Raw genomic sequence first — 17,924 nt, forward strand, 5'->3', positions numbered from 1 at the left:
AGAGACACGGGGAGAGAGACACGGGGAGAGAGACACGGGGAGAGAGACACGGGGAGAGAGACACGGGGAGAGAGACACGGGGAGAGAGACACGGGGAGAGAGACACGGGGAGAGAGACACGGTGAGAGAGACACGGGGAGAGAGACACGGGGGGAGAGACACGGGGAGAGAGACACGGGGAGAGAGACACGGGGAGAGAGACACGGGGAGAGAGACACGGGGAGATAGACACGGGGAGAGAGACACGGGGAGAGAGACACGGGGAGAGAGACACGGGGAGAGAGACACGGGGAGAGAGACACGGTGAGAGAGACACGGGGAGAGAGACACGGGGAGAGAGGCACGGGGAGAGAGACACGGGGAGAGAGACACGGGGAGAGAGACACGGGGAGAGAGACACGGGGAGAGAGACACGGAGAAAGAGACACGGGGAGAGAGACACGGGGAGAGAGACACGGGGAGAGAGACACGGGGAGAGAGACACGGGGAGAGAGACACGGGGAGAGAGACACGGGGAGAGAGACACGGGGAAAGAGACACGGGGAGAGAGACACGGGGAGAGAGACACGGAGAAAGAGACACGGGGAGAGAGACACGGGGAGAGAGACACGGGGAGAGAGACACGGGGAGAGAGACACGGGGAGAGAGACACGGGGAGAGAGACACGGGGAAAGAGACACGGGGAGAGAGACACGGGGAGAGAGACACGGGGAGAGAGACACGGGGAGAGAGACACGGGGAGAGAGACACGGGGAGAGAGACACGGGGAGAGAGGCACGGGGAGAGAGACACGGGGAGAGAGACACGGGGAGAGAGACACGGGGAGAGAGACACGGGGAGAGAGACACGGGGAGAGAGACACGGGGAGAGAGACACGGGGAGAGAGACACGGTGAGAGAGACACGGGGAGAGAGACACGGGGAGAGAGGCACGGGGAGAGAGACACGGGGAGAGAGACACGGGGAGAGAGACACCGGGAGAGAGACACGGGGAGAGAGACACGGAGAAAGAGACACGGGGAGAGAGACACGGGGAGAGAGACACGGGGAGAGAGACACGGGGAGAGAGACACGGGGAGAGAGACACGGGGAGAGAGACACGGGGAGAGAGACACGGGGAGAGAGACACGGGGAGAGAGACACGGGGAGAGAGACACGGGGAGAGAGACACGGGGAGAGAGACACGGTGAGAGAGACACGGTGAGAGAGACACGGTGAGAGAGACACGGTGAGAGAGACACGGGGAGAGAGACACGGTGAGAGAAACACGGGGAGAGAGACACGGGGAGAGAGACACGGGGAGAGAGAGAGACACACACAGAGAGAGACACGGGGAGAGAGACACGGGGAGAGAGACACGGGGACACGGGTGAGACACGGGGAGAGAGACACGGGGAGAGAGACACGGGGAGAGAGACACGGGGAGAGAGACACGGGGAGAGAGAGACACGTGGGGGGAGAGACACGGGGGGAGAGACAGACACACACAGAGAGAGACACGGGGAGAGAGACACGGTGAGAGAGACACGGTGAGAGAGAGAGAGAGACACGGGGAGAGAGAGACACGGGGAGAGAGAGAGAGAGACACGGGGAGAGAGACACGGGGAGAGAGAGACACGGGGAGAGAGAGACACGGGGAGAGAGACACGGGGAGAGAGAGACACGGGAAGAGAGACACGGGGAGAGAGACACGGTGAGAGAGACACGGGGAGAGAGACACGGGGAGAGAGACACGGGGAGAGAGACACGGGGAGAGAGACACGGGGAGAGAGACACGGGGAGAGAGACACGGGGAAAGAGACACGGGGAGAGAGACACGGGGAGAGAGACACGGGGAGAGAGACACGGGGAGAGAGACACGGGGAGAGAGACACGGGGAGAGAGACACGGGGAGAGAGACACGGGGAGAGAGACACGGGGAGAGAGACACGGGGAAAGAGACACGGGGAGAGAGACACGGGGAGAGAGACACGGAGAAAGAGACACGGGGAGAGAGACACGGGGAGAGAGACACGGGGAGAGAGACACGGGGAGAGAGACACGGGGAGAGAGACACGGGGAGAGAGACACGGGGAAAGAGACACGGGGAGAGAGACACGGGGAGAGAGACACGGGGAGAGAGACACGGGGAGAGAGACACGGGGAGAGAGACACGGGGAGAGAGGCACGGGGAGAGAGACACGGGGAGAGAGACACGGGGAGAGAGACACGGGGAGAGAGACACGGGGAGAGAGACACGGGGAGAGAGACACGGGGAGAGAGACACGGGGAGAGAGACACGGTGAGAGAGACACGGGGAGAGAGACACGGGGAGAGAGGCACGGGGAGAGAGACACGGGGAGAGAGACACGGGGAGAGAGACACGGGGAGAGAGACACGGGGAGAGAGACACGGAGAAAGAGACACGGGGAGAGAGACACGGGGAGAGAGACACGGGGAGAGAGACACGGGGAGAGAGACACGGGGAGAGAGACACGGGGAGAGAGACACGGGGAGAGAGACACGGGGAGAGAGACACGGGGAGAGAGACACGGGGAGAGAGACACGGGGAGAGAGACACGGTGAGAGAGACACGGTGAGAGAGACACGGTGAGAGAGACACGGTGAGAGAGACACGGGGAGAGAGACACGGTGAGAGAAACACGGGGAGAGAGACACGGGGAGAGAGACACGGGGAGAGAGAGAGACACACACAGAGAGAGACACGGGGAGAGAGACACGGGGAGAGAGACACGGGGACACGGGTGAGACACGGGGAGAGAGACACGGGGAGAGAGACACGGGGAGAGAGACACGGGGAGAGAGACACGGGGAGAGAGAGACACGTGGGGGGAGAGACACGGGGGGAGAGACAGACACACACAGAGAGAGACACGGGGAGAGAGACACGGTGAGAGAGACACGGTGAGAGAGAGAGAGAGACACGGGGAGAGAGAGACACGGGGAGAGAGAGAGAGAGACACGGGGAGAGAGACACGGGGAGAGAGAGACACGGGGAGAGAGAGACACGGGGAGAGAGACACGGGGAGAGAGAGACACGGGAAGAGAGACACGGGGAGAGAGACACGGGGAGAGAGACACGGGGAGAGAGACACGGGGAGAGAGACACGGGGAGAGAGACACGGGGAGAGAGACACGGGGAGAGAGACACGGGGAGAGAGACACGGGGGGAGAGAGACACGGGGAGAGAGACACGGGGAGAGAGACACGGGGAGAGAGACACGGGGAGAGAGACACGGGGAGAGAGACACGGGGAGAGAGACACGGGGAGAGAGACACGGGGGGAGAGACACGGAAAGTTAAAGACTTAGTGATGGTGTTACTGTGGTAACGTGGTGATGGGGGTTACCATGGTAACATGGCGATGGTGGTTACCGTGGTGACGGTGTTACCGTGATGGTGGTGTTACCATGGTGACGGTGTTACCGTGATGGTGGTGTTACCATGGTGACGGTGTTACCGTGATGGTGGTGTTACCATGGTGACGGTGTTACCGTGATGGTGGTGTTACCATGGTGACGGTGTTACCGTGATGGTGGTGTTACCATGGTGACGGTGTTACCGTGGTAACGGTGGTAACTGTTATCACCTCTCCTGAGGCCCCTGCTGCTGTAGCATCTTCAAGAACTGGAACACCAGATGGACCACCTACACACACACATTCATATAGTATAGATACTATAGTTATAGTATACATACTATAGATACTATAGATACACCTACACACACACATTCATATAGTATAGATACTATAGTTATAGTATACATACTATAGATACACACACACACATTCATATAGTATAGATACTATAGTTATAGTATAGATACTATAGATACTATAGATACATACACCTACACACACACATTCATATAGTATAGATACTATAGTTATAGTATACATACTATAGATACACACACACACATTCATATAGTATAGATACTATAGTTATAGTATACATACTATAGATACACACACACACATTCATATAGTATAGATACTATAGTTATAGTATACATACTATAGATACACACACACACATTCATATAGTATAGATACTATAGTTATAGTATACATACTATAGATACACACACACACATTCATATAGTATAGATACTATAGTTATAGTATACATACTATAGATACACACACACACATTCATATAGTATAGATACTATAGTTATAGTATACATACTATAGATACACACACACACATTCATATAGTATAGATACTATAGTTATAGTATACATACTATAGATACACACACACACATTCATATAGTATAGATACTATAGTTATAGTATACATACTATAGATACACACACACACATTCATATAGTATAGATACTATAGTTATAGTATACATACTATAGATACTATAGATACATACACCTACACACACACATTCATATAGTATAGATACTATAGTTATAGTATACATACTATAGATACACACACACACATTTATACATATAGTATAGATACTATAGTTATAGTATACATACTATAGATACTATAGATACATACTACACACACACATTTATATAGTATAGATACTATTGATATAGTATAGATACTATAGTTATAGTATACATACTATAGATACTATATATACATACACCTACACACACACATTTATATAGTATAGATACTATAGATATACTATACATACTATAGTTATAGTATACATACTATAGATATAGTATACATACTATAGATATAGTATAGATACTATAGTTATAGTATACATACTATATCTATAGTATACATACTATATCTATAGTATACATACTATATCTATAGTATACATACTATATCTATAGTATGCATACTATAGATATACTATATAGATGTCATAACAGCCATAAGGGTTGAGACAGGGACCACGTACGATTGGCTGGGGGGGGGACCGCGCGACGGAGGGATTAAGAGCGAGCGGGGGATTGGCTTGCCGGTCCCGCTCGTCGCCCATAAGGGTTGAGACAGGGACCACGTACGATTGGCTGGGGGGGGGACCGCGCGACGGAGGGATTAAGAGCGAGTGGGGGATTGGCTTGCCGGTCCCGCTCGTCGCCCATAAGGGTTGAGACAGGGACCAACCATGGCCCACGCGCCATCACGGCAGGCCATCAGGTCATCACGACAGGTCATCAGGAGTGATCGGCCCGGCCATTCGGGGGCTCCCAGCCAATGGGGGAGCCCGATGAGGGGCGCGCTCCCGGGATCGACAGGGAACCATCGAGAATGCTCCGAGCTGCCCACGTACGATTGGCTGGGGGGGGGGACCGCGCGACGGAGGGATTAAGAGCGAGTGGGGGATTGGCTTGCCGGTCCCGCTCGTCGCCCATAAGGGTTGAGACAGGGACCACGTACGATTGGCTGGGGGGGGGCACCGCGCGACGGAGGGATTAAGAGCGAGTGGGGGATTGGCTTGCCGGTCCCGCTCGTCGCCCATAAGGGTTGAGACAGGGAACCACGTACGATTGGCTGGGGGGGGCACCGCGCGACGGAGGGATTAAGAGCGAGCGGGGGATTGGCTTGCCGGTCCCGCTCGTCGCCCATGAGGGTTGAGACAGGGACCACGTACGATTGGCTGGGGGGGGCACCGCGCGACGGAGGGATTAAGAGCGAGCGGGGGATTGGCTTGCCGGTCCCGCTCGTCGCCCATGAGGGTTGAGACAGGGACCACGTACGATTGGCTGGGGGGGGCACCGCGCGACGGAGGGATTAAGAGCGAGTGGGGGATTGGCTTGCCGGTCCCGCTCGTCGCCCATAAGGGTTGAGACAGGGACCACGTACGATTGGCTGGGGGGCACCGCGCGACGGAGGGATTAAGAGCGAGTGGAGGATTGGCTTGCCGGTCCCGCTCGTCGCCCATAAGGGTTGAGACAGGGACCAACCATGGCCCACGCGCCATCACGGCAGGCCATCAGGTCATCACGACAGGTCATCAGGAGTGATCGGCCCGGCCATTCGGGGGCTCCCAGCCAATGGGGGAGCCCGATGAGGGGCGCGCTCCCGGGATCGACAGGGAACCATCGAGAATGCTCCGAGCTGCCCACGTACGATTGGCTGGGGGGGGGGACCGCGCGACGGAGGGATTAAGAGCGAGTGGGGGATTGGCTTGCCGGTCCCGCTCGTCGCCCATAAGGGTTGAGACAGGGACCACGTACGATTGGCTGGGGGGGGCACCGCGCGACGGAGGGATTAAGAGCGAGTGGGGGATTGGCTTGCCGGTCCCGCTCGTCGCCCATAAGGGTTGAGACAGGGACCACGTACGATTGGCTGGGGGGGGGGACCGCGCGACGGAGGGATTAAGAGCGAGTGGGGGATTGGCTTGCCGGTCCCGCTCGTCGCCCATAAGGGTTAAGACAGGGACCACGTACGATTGGCTGGGGGGGGACCGCGCGACGGAGGGATTAAGAGCGAGTGGGGGATTGGCTTGCCGGTCCCGCTCGTCGCCCATAAGGGTTGAGACAGGGACCACGTACGATTGGCTGGGGGGGGGCACCGCGCGACGGAGGGATTAAGAGCGAGCGGGGGATTGGCTTGCCGGTCCCGCTCGTCGCCCATAAGGGTTGAGACAGGGACCACGTACGATTGGCTGGGGGGGGGCACCGCGCGACGGAGGGATTAAGAGCGAGTGGGGGATTGGCTTGCCGGTCCCGCTCGTCGCCCATAAGGGTTGAGACAGGGACCACGTACGATTGGCTGGGGGGGGGCACCGCGCGACGGAGGGATTAAGAGCGAGCGGGGGATTGGCTTGCCGGTCCCGCTCGTCGCCCATAAGGGTTGAGACAGGGACCACGTACGATTGGCTGGGGGGGGCACCGCGCGACGGAGGGATTAAGAGCGAGTGGGGGATTGGCTTGCCGGTCCCGCTCGTCGCCCATAAGGGTTGAGACAGGGACCACGTACGATTGGCTGGGGGGGGGGCACCGCGCGACGGAGGGATTAAGAGCGAGTGGGGGATTGGCTTGCCGGTCCCGCTCGTCGCCCATAAGGGTTGAGACAGGGACCACGTACGATTGGCTGGGGGGGGCACCGCGCGACGGAGGGATTAAGAGCGAGTGGGGGATTGGCTTGCCGGTCCCGCTCGTCGCCCATAAGGGTTGAGACAGGGACCACGTACGATTGGCTGGGGGGGGGCACCGCGCGACGGAGGGATTAAGAGCGAGTGGGGGATTGGCTTGCCGGTCCCGCTCGTCGCCCATAAGGGTTGAGACAGGGACCACGTACGATTGGCTGGGGGGGGCACCGCGCGACGGAGGGATTAAGAGCGAGTGGGGGATTTGCTTGCCGGTCCCGCTCGTCGCCCATGAGGGTTGAGACAGGGACCACGTACGATTGGCTGGGGGGGGCACCGCGCGACGGAGGGATTAAGAGCGAGTGGAGGGGGAACGATCGGTAGCAGCGCGGACGGGGGCTCTGGGGTTGCGACGCGCGCGCTGGGGACTTGGCGCGGGGCCTGTCCTCTCTCCGTTGTCGGTCAGCAACGGAGAGCGAGTGAGCGAAGGGTATTGCGGAGTGGAAAATAAAAGGAACGATTCGGAAGCCGTCTCTGGAAGGATTATTACAATAGCATCGGCTGACTCTATAATAGTATCTACCGACTATTTAGTAGTATCTGACTCTATAATAGTATCTACCGACTATTTAGTAGTATCTGACTCTATAGTAGTATCTACTGACTCTATAATAGTATCTACCGACTATTTAGTAGTATCTGACTCTATAATAGTATCTACTGACTCTATAATAGTATCTACCGACTATTTAGTAGTATCTGACTCTATAGTAGTATCTACTGACTCTATAATAGTATCTACTGACTCTATAATAGTATCTACCGACTATTTAGTAGTATCTGACTCTATAATAGTATCTACTAACTATTTAGTAGTATCTGACTCTATAATCGTATCTACTGACTATTTAGTAGTATCTGACTCTATAGTAGTATCTACTGACTATTTAGTAGTATCTACCGACTATTTAGTAGTATCTGACTCTATAATAGTATCTACTGACTATTTAGTAGTATCTACCGACTATTTAGTAGTATCTGACTCTATAATAGTATCTACTGACTCTATAATAGTATCTACTGACTCTTTAGTAGTATCTGACTCTATAATAGTATCTACTGACTCTATAATAGTATCTGACTCTATAATAGTAGTATCTGACTCTATAATAGTATCTACTGACTCTATAATAGTATCTGACTCTATAATAGTATCTACTGACTATTTAGTAGTATCTGACTCTATAATAGTATCTACTGACTCTATAATAGTATCTACTGACTCTATAATAGTATCTACTGACTCTTTAGTAGTATCTGACTCTATAATAGTATCTACTGACTCTATAATAGTATCGACTGACTGTTTAGTAGTATCTGACTCTATAATAGTATCTACTGACTCTATAATAGTATCTACTGACTCTATAATAGTATCTACTGACTCTATAATAGTATCTACTGACTATTTAGTAGTATCTGACTCTATAATAGTATCTACTGACTCTATAATAGTATCTGCTGACTTTATAATAGTATCTACCGACTCTACAGTAGTATCTACCGACTCTTTAGTAGTATCTGACTCTATAATAGTATCGACTGACTCTATAATAGTATCTACTGACTCTATAATAGTATCTACTGACTCTATAATAGTATCTACCGACTCTATAATAGTATCTGCTGACTCTATAATAGTATCTACTGACTCTATAATAGTATCGACTGACTATATAATAGTATCGACTGACTATTTAGTAGTATCTGACTCTATAATAGTATCTACAGACTCTATAATAGTATCGACTGACTATTTAGTAGTATCTGACTCTATAATAGTATCTACTGACTCTATAATAGTATCTACTGACTCTTTAGAAGTATCTGACTCTATAATAGTATCTACTGACTCTATAATAGTATCTACCGACTCTTTAGTAGTATCTGACTCTATAATAGTATCTACTGACTCTATAATAGTATCGACTGACTCTATAATAGCATCTACTGACTCTATAATAGTATCTACCGACTCTTTAGTAGTATCTGACTCTATAATAGTATCTACTGACTCTATAATAGTATCTGCTGACTCTATAATAGTATCTACTGACTCTATAATAGTATCTACTGACTCTATAATAGTATCTACTGACTCTATAATAGTATCTACTGACTCTATAATAGTATCTACCGACTCTATAATAGTATCTGCTGACTCTATAATAGTATCTACTGACTCTATAATAGTATCGACTGACTCTATAATAGTATCGACTGACTATTTAGTAGTATCTGACTCTATAATAGTATCTACAGACTCTATAATAGTATCGACTGACTATTTAGTAGTATCTGACTCTATAATAGTATCTACTGACTCTATAATAGTATCTACTGACTCTTTAGTAGTATCTGACTCTATAATAGTATCTGCTGACTCTATAATAGTATCTACTGACTATTTAGTAGTATCTGACTCTATAATAGTATCTGCTGACACTATAATAGTATCTACCGACTCTTTAGTAGTATCTGACTCTATAATAGTATCTACTGACTCTATAATAGCATCTACTGACTCTATAATAGCATCTGACTCTATAATAGTATCTACCGACTCTTTAGTAGTATCTGACTCTATAATAGTATCTACTGACTCTATAATAGTATCTGCTGACTCTATAATAGTATCTACTGACTCTATAATAGTATCTACTGACTCTATAATAGTATCTACTGACTCTATAATAGTATCTACTGACTCTATAACAGTATCTGCTGACTCTATAATAGTATCTACTGACTCTATAATAGTATCTACCGACTGTTTAGTAGTATCTGACTCTATAATAGTATCTACTGACTCTATAATAGTATCTGCTGACTCTATAATAGTATCTACTGACTCTATAATAGTATCTGCCTCTATAATAGTATCTACTGACTCTATAATAGTATCGACTGACTGTTTAGTAGTATCGACTGACTGTTTAGTAGTATCTGACTCTATAATAGTATCTACTGACTCTATAATAGTATCTACTGACTCTATAATAGTATCTGCTGACTCTATAATAGTATCTACTGACTCTATAATAGTATCTGCCTCTATAATAGTATCTACTGACTCTATAATAGTATCGACTGACTGTTTAGTAGTATCGACTGACTGTTTAGTAGTATCTGACTCTATAATAGTATCGACTGACTGTTTAGTAGTATCGACTGACTCTTTAGTAGTATCTGACTCTATAATAGTATCTGCTGACTCTATAATAGTATCTACTGACTGTATAGTAGTATCGACTGACTGTTTAGTAGTATCTACTGACTATTTAGTAGTATCTGACTCTATAATAGTATCTACTGACTCTATAATAGTATCTACTGACTCTATAATAGTATCTGCTGACTCTATAATAGTATCTACTGACTCTATAATAGTATCTGCCTCTATAATAGTATCTACTGACTCTATAATAGTATCGACTGACTGTTTAGTAGTATCGACTGACTGTTTAGTAGTATCTGACTCTATAATAGTATCGACTGACTGTTTAGTAGTATCGACTGACTCTTTAGTAGTATCTGACTCTATAATAGTATCTGCTGACTCTATAATAGTATCTACTGACTGTATAGTAGTATCGACTGACTGTTTAGTAGTATCTACTGACTATTTAGTAGTATCTGACTCTATAATAGTATCTACTGACTCTATAATAGTATCTGCCTCTATAATAGTATCTACTGACTCTATAATAGTATCTACTGACTCTATAATAGTATCTGCTGACTCTATAACAGTATCTGCCGACTCTATAATAGTATCTACTGACTCTATAATAGTATCTACTGACTCTATAATAGTATCTGCTGACTCTATAATAGTATCTACTGACTCTATAATAGTATCTACTGACTCTATAATAGTATCTACTGACTCTATAATAGTATCTACTGACTCTATAATAGTATCTGCCGACTCTATAATAGTATCTACTGACTCTATAATAGTATCTGCTGACTCTATAATAGTATCTACTGACTCTATAATAGTATCTGCTGACTCTATAATAGTATCTGCTGACTCTATAATAGTATCTACTGACTCTATAATAGTATCTGCTGACTCTATAATAGTATCTACTGACTCTATAATAGTATCTGCCTCTATAATAGTATCTACTGACTCTATAATAGTGTAGTAACGCTCACGACTCGTTCACACCGGAGTTGGAGGCACACTTGTTTATTTAACACCAACGTTGTGACATACACACTGAGGGGGTATCGGCCCCCTCACCCGTCTATCTGAGGACACACCTCTCTAGCTAACCCTAGCCTGCCTCAGAGTCCTCCTCTCGTGGACTAGGGGAGGCTATCTTGGCCCGACACTGGTCAGTCGGGCCCGGTACCCAGAGTCCAGACCAGCACTGGCTCTGGCTCTGGTACCACGCCACTGGCTCGAGCCTGCGCGGTCCTGATAAGGACGGCGTACCAGGGGGAGTCCAGGGCTCTATCTCAGACGTCTTCCGCCTCCTCTTCTTTAGCTAAACATCACTCCCGAGCCCTTCGATACATTCCCCTTTTATACCCAACCCCTCCCTGAGGGGTGGGGCCCCGGGGGATCATAACGACCGAATCGACCCCCCAGGGTGTCTGGCGCGGACGTCGCAGAGGGCACCTGCTTGTGCACACATGTAGCCCCGCCTACTGTGTTTGTTTACCATAGGCTGCCATGCATAACGGGCTCTCTCTCTAACACCCCTACATCACTCCCCCCCGCATAGCATGCAGCCGTCCCGGCTGCCAACATACAAAAATTTGACAATAAAGGTGCCTTCACCCCCTGACCGCGCGTGTGCCTCACTATTTTTGAACAATAACAGGAACCAGAACAAGAACGCAACAACAAGATGAGAAACAACCCGACGCACCCCCCCCCCGAATAAATACGAATTCCGTAAAAAAAAACAGCCTATATACAATCAGCAGGGAACCCACCACGCACACACAACACACGGTGAACCCAACATATGTACATCCGAGGAGTGGGGAACACACCACCCACACAACACCCAATAAACACAACAGCTATGTACACATTTTCCGGCCTCACAACAGTTTGCGCATTTTAGCGCGCGTCCTTGCAGCGGGCCCCTCGCACGGGGTAACCCCGCGTGGCGGACCATCAGGTGGCGACTGTCCGTCTTGGGGTGAGCATTCATCCGACTCCGCGTGACCCTCGGTATCCGCAGGAGGGGTGATCGGGCGTGAGCCCGTCACTCCCGATGCTCCTGAAGGTGGCACAGCCGGCAAGGCATTAGGTGAGAGCGACGGAGACGGACCCAGCGAGTCGGCCGACCCCCCACACGTTTGGCCACGCGCGTGTGAAGTGGGATTGTGTACCGCTGCGAAGGGTTTCAACCTAGAGGGGTGCACGAACCATCTCCGCTTCCCCCACTTTATGCGCACGCACTGCGGACGTAACACCTCCACCACTTCCACAGGGCCCCGCCACGGCCGCACCAGTTTAGAGGAGGTTGCCAGTGGCACCTGGGGGCAGTGCAACCATGCCTTGTCCCCCGGCTTCCACTGCAGTATGTGCGCTCGACTCAATCTGAGGCGCTCATTCGCCTTCTGACGGAGGTCAGAGTTTTGCATTGCAGCATCCCGTGCCTCGGTCAATTTGTCCAGATTAAATTTAACATGGTCAGCCAGATTAGTTTTTCCCTGCGGCACGGGGATCCGCAACTGGGCACGAACAGGCGGGTCTGGTTCTCGGCCGTACATGAGGTAAAAGGGAGAAAACCCCGTAGCTGCATGGGGTGCCATCCGGTACGCCGCCAAGACCCCCTGAATTTGTAGGTCCCAATCCGTTTGCGAGTCCGAAACTTGTTGTGATAACATGGACGAGATGGTGCGATGCAAACGTTCGACCATCCCGTCAGTTTGTGGGTGATATGGGGAGGTCCGAATTTTCTTTGTGCCCAGGAGATCGCAGACTTGTCTGAGTAGTTTACCGGAAAAATTTCTGCCCTGGTCGGTCAGCAACCTCTCCGGAGCACCTTTGTCCAGGACATAACCCTGAACAAAGGCCTCCACGATGGCTGCTGCCGACTGGTTGGCCAGAGGCCAGGCCATAGGCCAGCGTGTAAAATACTCGACACCAGTCAACAAATATCTATTCCCCCTGGGGGTGGCGGGGAATGGTCCCAAAATGTCCAGAGCGACCAGCTCGTTTATCCTGGACACTTTGATCGATTGCAAAGGCGGGTTAGACTCCCGTGCCGGCGGTTTGCGTTGTGCACATTGAGGGCATGATCCCAACAAATCCCCAACATCCCTCGTCATGCCAGGCCAATAAAAATCAAGTTGCAACAAGGCGAGAGTCTTTTGGGTCCCCAGGTGTAGGAGGCGCTCATGAGCGGCCCATACCACCCTACCCCGCAACCCAGTAGGGACCACCAGCCGATGTCGGCGTGACTTCCCGTCCCAATGCATCAGCAGACCTTGGCACATTTCCCATGCGTCGGAACCACCTCTTTTTCCCCCCGCCGCACCGCCAACGCGACGTCGCCACCCGAGGAGGGAGACATCCTCCATCTGGAGGCGCCCCCATTCAATGACGGGCAACCCCAACAGGGAATCTTTGCCCTGTTGTTCGATCGAATTAGGAACCACTGCATCGTCGTCGTTGGCGGCCGCCAAGACAGGTAGCGATGTGTCCCCTGGAGGCCTGCAACGTCCAGACCCCAGGAGGCATGCACACTCGGAGGCGGTTGGCAAGCGTGACAGAGCGTCCGCGTTGGTGTGGCGAACGCCCTTACGGTATGTGGTTTGGAAATCGTAATCCTGGAGGACCTCCAACCATCGGGACAATTGTCCCGATGGCTGTTGAACCCTCAGGGCGTACTGCAGTGCCGCATGATCTGTGCGGACGGTGAAACGCCGACCGTACAGATATGGGCGATACTGTTGGATGAAATGGACAATTGCCAACAGTTCCCTACGGGTGACACAATATCGTTGCTCCGCTGGAGACAACACCCGACTGCCGTACGCAACCACATGTTCCACGCCGTCAACCACCTGGGAGAGCACGCCCCCAATACCCGTGTTGCTCGCATCGGTGTCGAGCAAGAACGGTTTTGAAAAATCAGGGTAAATCAGGGGAGGAGCGTTTACCAAAGCATCCCGAAGGGAGCAAAAAGCAGCCTCCTCCTCCTGACCCCAGCAAAACCGAACCCCTTTAGATGTTAAAGCATGCAGGGGTTTGGCGATAGTCGCAAAATTAGCGACGAAGCGTCTATAATACGACGCAAACCCAATAAAACTCCTAACCTCTCCCACTGAGGTGGGAGTCGGCCAGGAGCTTACACACTGCGTTTTGGCGGGATCGGTAGAAATACCTGAGCGCCCCACGATGTGCCCCAAATAACGCACCGACTCGCGTAACAAATGGCATTTTTGGGGCTTAAATTTCAAATTAGCAGCCCGCATCTTTAGGAAAACCGCCCGCAACCTCTGGAGATGTTCCTCAAAAGTTTTGCCAAAGACAATGACGTCATCCAAATAAATCAGGCACGACTCCCATTGCAATCCAGCCAAAACCAATTCCATCAACCGCTGGAAAGTTGCCGGCGCTGAGTGTAAGCCCATCGGCAACCGGTTGAATTGAAACAGGCCGTGCGGAGTACGGAAAGCAGTTTTAGGCTTTGAATCATCGTCCAGAGGAAGCTGCCAGAATCCCGAAAGTAAGTCCAATGTGGAGAAGAATCGCGCTCCCGCCAAGGCGTCAAGCGATTCGTCCATCCGTGGGAGCGGGTATGCGTCGGCAACCGTAATTTTATTAAGGCGCCGAAAGTCAACGCAAAACCGCAACGAACCGTCCTGCTTCTTAACCAGGACGATCGGCGCTCCCCAAGGGCTGTTGGAGGGAGAAATTATGTCGGCGGCTAGCATGTCATCAACAGCCGATTTGACATGGTCCTTTTCGGCGGGACTCAACCGAAAAGGATTTAGGCGTATTGGCGCGCTGTCACCCGTATCAATATGGTGACGCAGCAGATGAGTGCAGCCCAAATCGTATTTATCCCGACTGAAAACGTCGGAAAATTCCCTCAGTAGTGTCTTAAGACGTTGGCGCTCTAAATTTGACAGGTCCGTCGATCCCGCGCAAAGCGCCTCGAGCCACCCTTCATCGCTGTCTGAATGTGGTCGCGGTGCAGGGGCAGCGCCGACATGACTCGCGACGGGTTCCTCACAGGGCACCGGCGTTGCGTGAGCAAGCACGGTCCCCTGTGGGACCACCACCGTCTGCGAGCCCACATTGAGGACCGCGATGAAGGGTTCTCCATCCCCTCTCACTATGGTCTGGGCCGGGAGTAAATTAGGTCCACTGACCCCGGCCCTAGACGGTCCCAGCAAAACCCCTTGAGCCCCAATGCCCTTAGCGAAGGGCCGCCGAAGTCTCAAAGGAATTAACATTTGCGCCCCCGGAGGAACGCGCACCGTTCTATCTACGAACGCCGGCACCGTCGCGAACGCCGTCCGGCTCGTAGCGGGGGATGGCAAAAACGCCATGCGTCGGCCCGATGGGAGCTCAATGCATCCCTGGTCGATTAATATCCTAATCGGCATTTTGGCCAGGAAATCCGTCCCCAGCAGGCACGGAACCGCCAGCGAGGAGGAAACAAAAATCGGCCCAGATAATTTAATATCCCCGACACAAATTTGGGCTCGAATTTGTCCGATGATGCCAAGTGAACCCCCGTTAGCAGCAAAGAATGGCACGTTAACAGGCATCAAAGGACGGCTTTGGGCAGGGAGAATGTTATAAATCAACTCCGAAATAATGGTCGCCGATGCTCCTGTATCGACCAGGATGCGCACCTCGACCCCATCGATGTGACCCACAACGGCCGACGACCCTGACGACGCGGCTACAACCCGATGGGCCAACACGGACCACTGGCTGGGTTCAATCTGAGTACCCAGAGCGGTGCGTGTTGGTGCCATGGTACGCGATATTGGCCCCCCCTTCGCTGCGGTGTTTAAGTGTGCGACGGGCGTGTGCGTGGGCCAAACGTGAGGGGTGCCGCGACTCGCCGGATTATGATGGTGGAGCTTGTGACGAGGGCCGGCGTCCCGTTGAGGTGTCGTCCTGCGCTGCCCAGGAGAGCGGCACCCCGAGGCGACGTGGCCCCGGATGCCGCAGTTGTAACAGCGTGGAAGCGCTGGTGACGACGATGGATGTTGTAGACGGCTTGAACCGGCCCGGTCCTCCCGTACTCCCGCCCCATGCTGCCGTTGATGGTCGATGGCGCAAACCTCTTCCGCCGGGAGGGTGGCTGCAGCGACGGCACGCCCGCTCGCCGCCTTGCTGGCCTTCCGTCGTTGAGAGGACAGGTTTGCGTGGAGAAGACGGGCCGCTTGGAGGGAGCACATCTCTGCATCGTCCTGTGCGACAATGACGATGTCTAAGTCGTCCGCCAGCAAAAGTATCTTCTCTGTCACCATGGCGTCGACACCCTCGTCATCCATTCGTGGAAAGGCCTCCTTCGCCAGTGCCAGGAGGCTTGTGCGGTACGCCAGGGGCGACTCCTTCGTCCCCCGCTGGCGATCGTAAAAGAGTTGGCGACAGTCCGATGGTGGACCATATACCGCCGACAGCACCTGCATCGCCTTCCGCAGCGTGGAGCGCCTCTCCTTCGAAGCCGATGTTAGAGTGGCGAGGGCGTCGCTGTCGAGAAGTGCTGGCAGCGCGCGGAGAGCCTCGGCGTCTGTCCACTGTGCCATCTCCTGGTGAGCGAGGAAGCGCCGCTGGAAGCCGCCCCAGTCGCCATCCTCGCCCACAAATTCCTTGAGTGGAGGTAGCCGCTGATGTAAGGCAGCGGCTGCAGAGGAAGAACGCACTCCCTCGTCCGCCTCACTCAACTCAGCGTCGGCACGAACCAGCGATGGCATCGCCGGTCGCACCCGTGGTGACGTTCCGCCCGTTGGTGGTGACGCGGCAGGTACTGTACTCCCGCCGTTGGACGCGATGCTTAGAGCGGCCACGCCCTCAACAGCAGCTGCAGCGATGGCGGGAGTTTCAAAATGTTGCTCCGTGGAAATGGCGGGAAGGCGCTGTGATCGTCGGCTGCCGTTGCCCCGTGGCGGTCCCGCAGCCCCCAGCTGCGTGATGGTGTCGAGCATGGCGGCTGCGGCGTACAGCAGCTCGGTCAGCTTCGCGTGCGCCTCCCTCAGCCCCTCCATCGACGGCTCCCCTTCCTCCAGCTGCTGTGGCGTGGATGCGCCCAGCCCCGGCTGGTCGATGGCATCTTCAGCCGTCTCGGGCCCTCCGACTGCAGTGGTGTCTTCTGCCTCTGGTACCCCGACTCGAGTCGTCCGGCGTGTATCCATGTTCGTACTTTGTTTCACTTCTGACGCCAGATGTAGTAACGCTCACGACTCGTTCACACCGGAGTTGGAGGCACACTTGTTTATTTAACACCAACGTTGTGACATACACACTGAGGGGGTATCGGCCCCCTCACCCGTCTATCTGAGGACACACCTCTCTAGCTAACCCTAGCCTGCCTCAGAGTCCTCCTCTCGTGGACTAGGGGAGGCTATCTTGGCCCGACACTGGTCAGTCGGGCCCGGTACCCAGAGTCCAGACCAGCACTGGCTCTGGCTCTGGTACCACGCCACTGGCTCGAGCCTGCGCGGTCCTGATAAGGACGGCGTACCAGGGGGAGTCCAGGGCTCTATCTCAGACGTCTTCCGCCTCCTCTTCTTTAGCTAAACATCACTCCCGAGCCCTTCGATACATTCCCCTTTTATACCCAACCCCTCCCTGAGGGGTGGGGCCCCGGGGGATCATAACGACCGAATCGACCCCCC

The 17,924-nt window shown here is 52.3% G+C and overlaps 1 protein-coding gene across 1 annotated transcript in view; it reads right to left on the reverse strand.

Annotated features, from left to right (window-relative positions):
- Window positions 1-17,924, reverse strand: part of LOC144955005 (nardilysin-like) — a 55,269-nt gene that overhangs the window by 5,981 nt on the left and 31,364 nt on the right. The window contains exon 6 of the mRNA XM_078885359.1: window positions 3,589-3,647. Coding sequence (XP_078741485.1) covers window positions 3,589-3,647 — 59 coding nt within the window. The remainder of the gene's footprint in view (window positions 1-3,588; window positions 3,648-17,924) is intronic.

Source organism: Lampetra fluviatilis, unplaced genomic scaffold, assembly GCF_964198595.1.
Source record: "Lampetra fluviatilis unplaced genomic scaffold, kcLamFluv1.1 SCAFFOLD_310, whole genome shotgun sequence".
NCBI classification, from domain to species: domain Eukaryota; kingdom Metazoa; phylum Chordata; class Hyperoartia; order Petromyzontiformes; family Petromyzontidae; genus Lampetra; species Lampetra fluviatilis.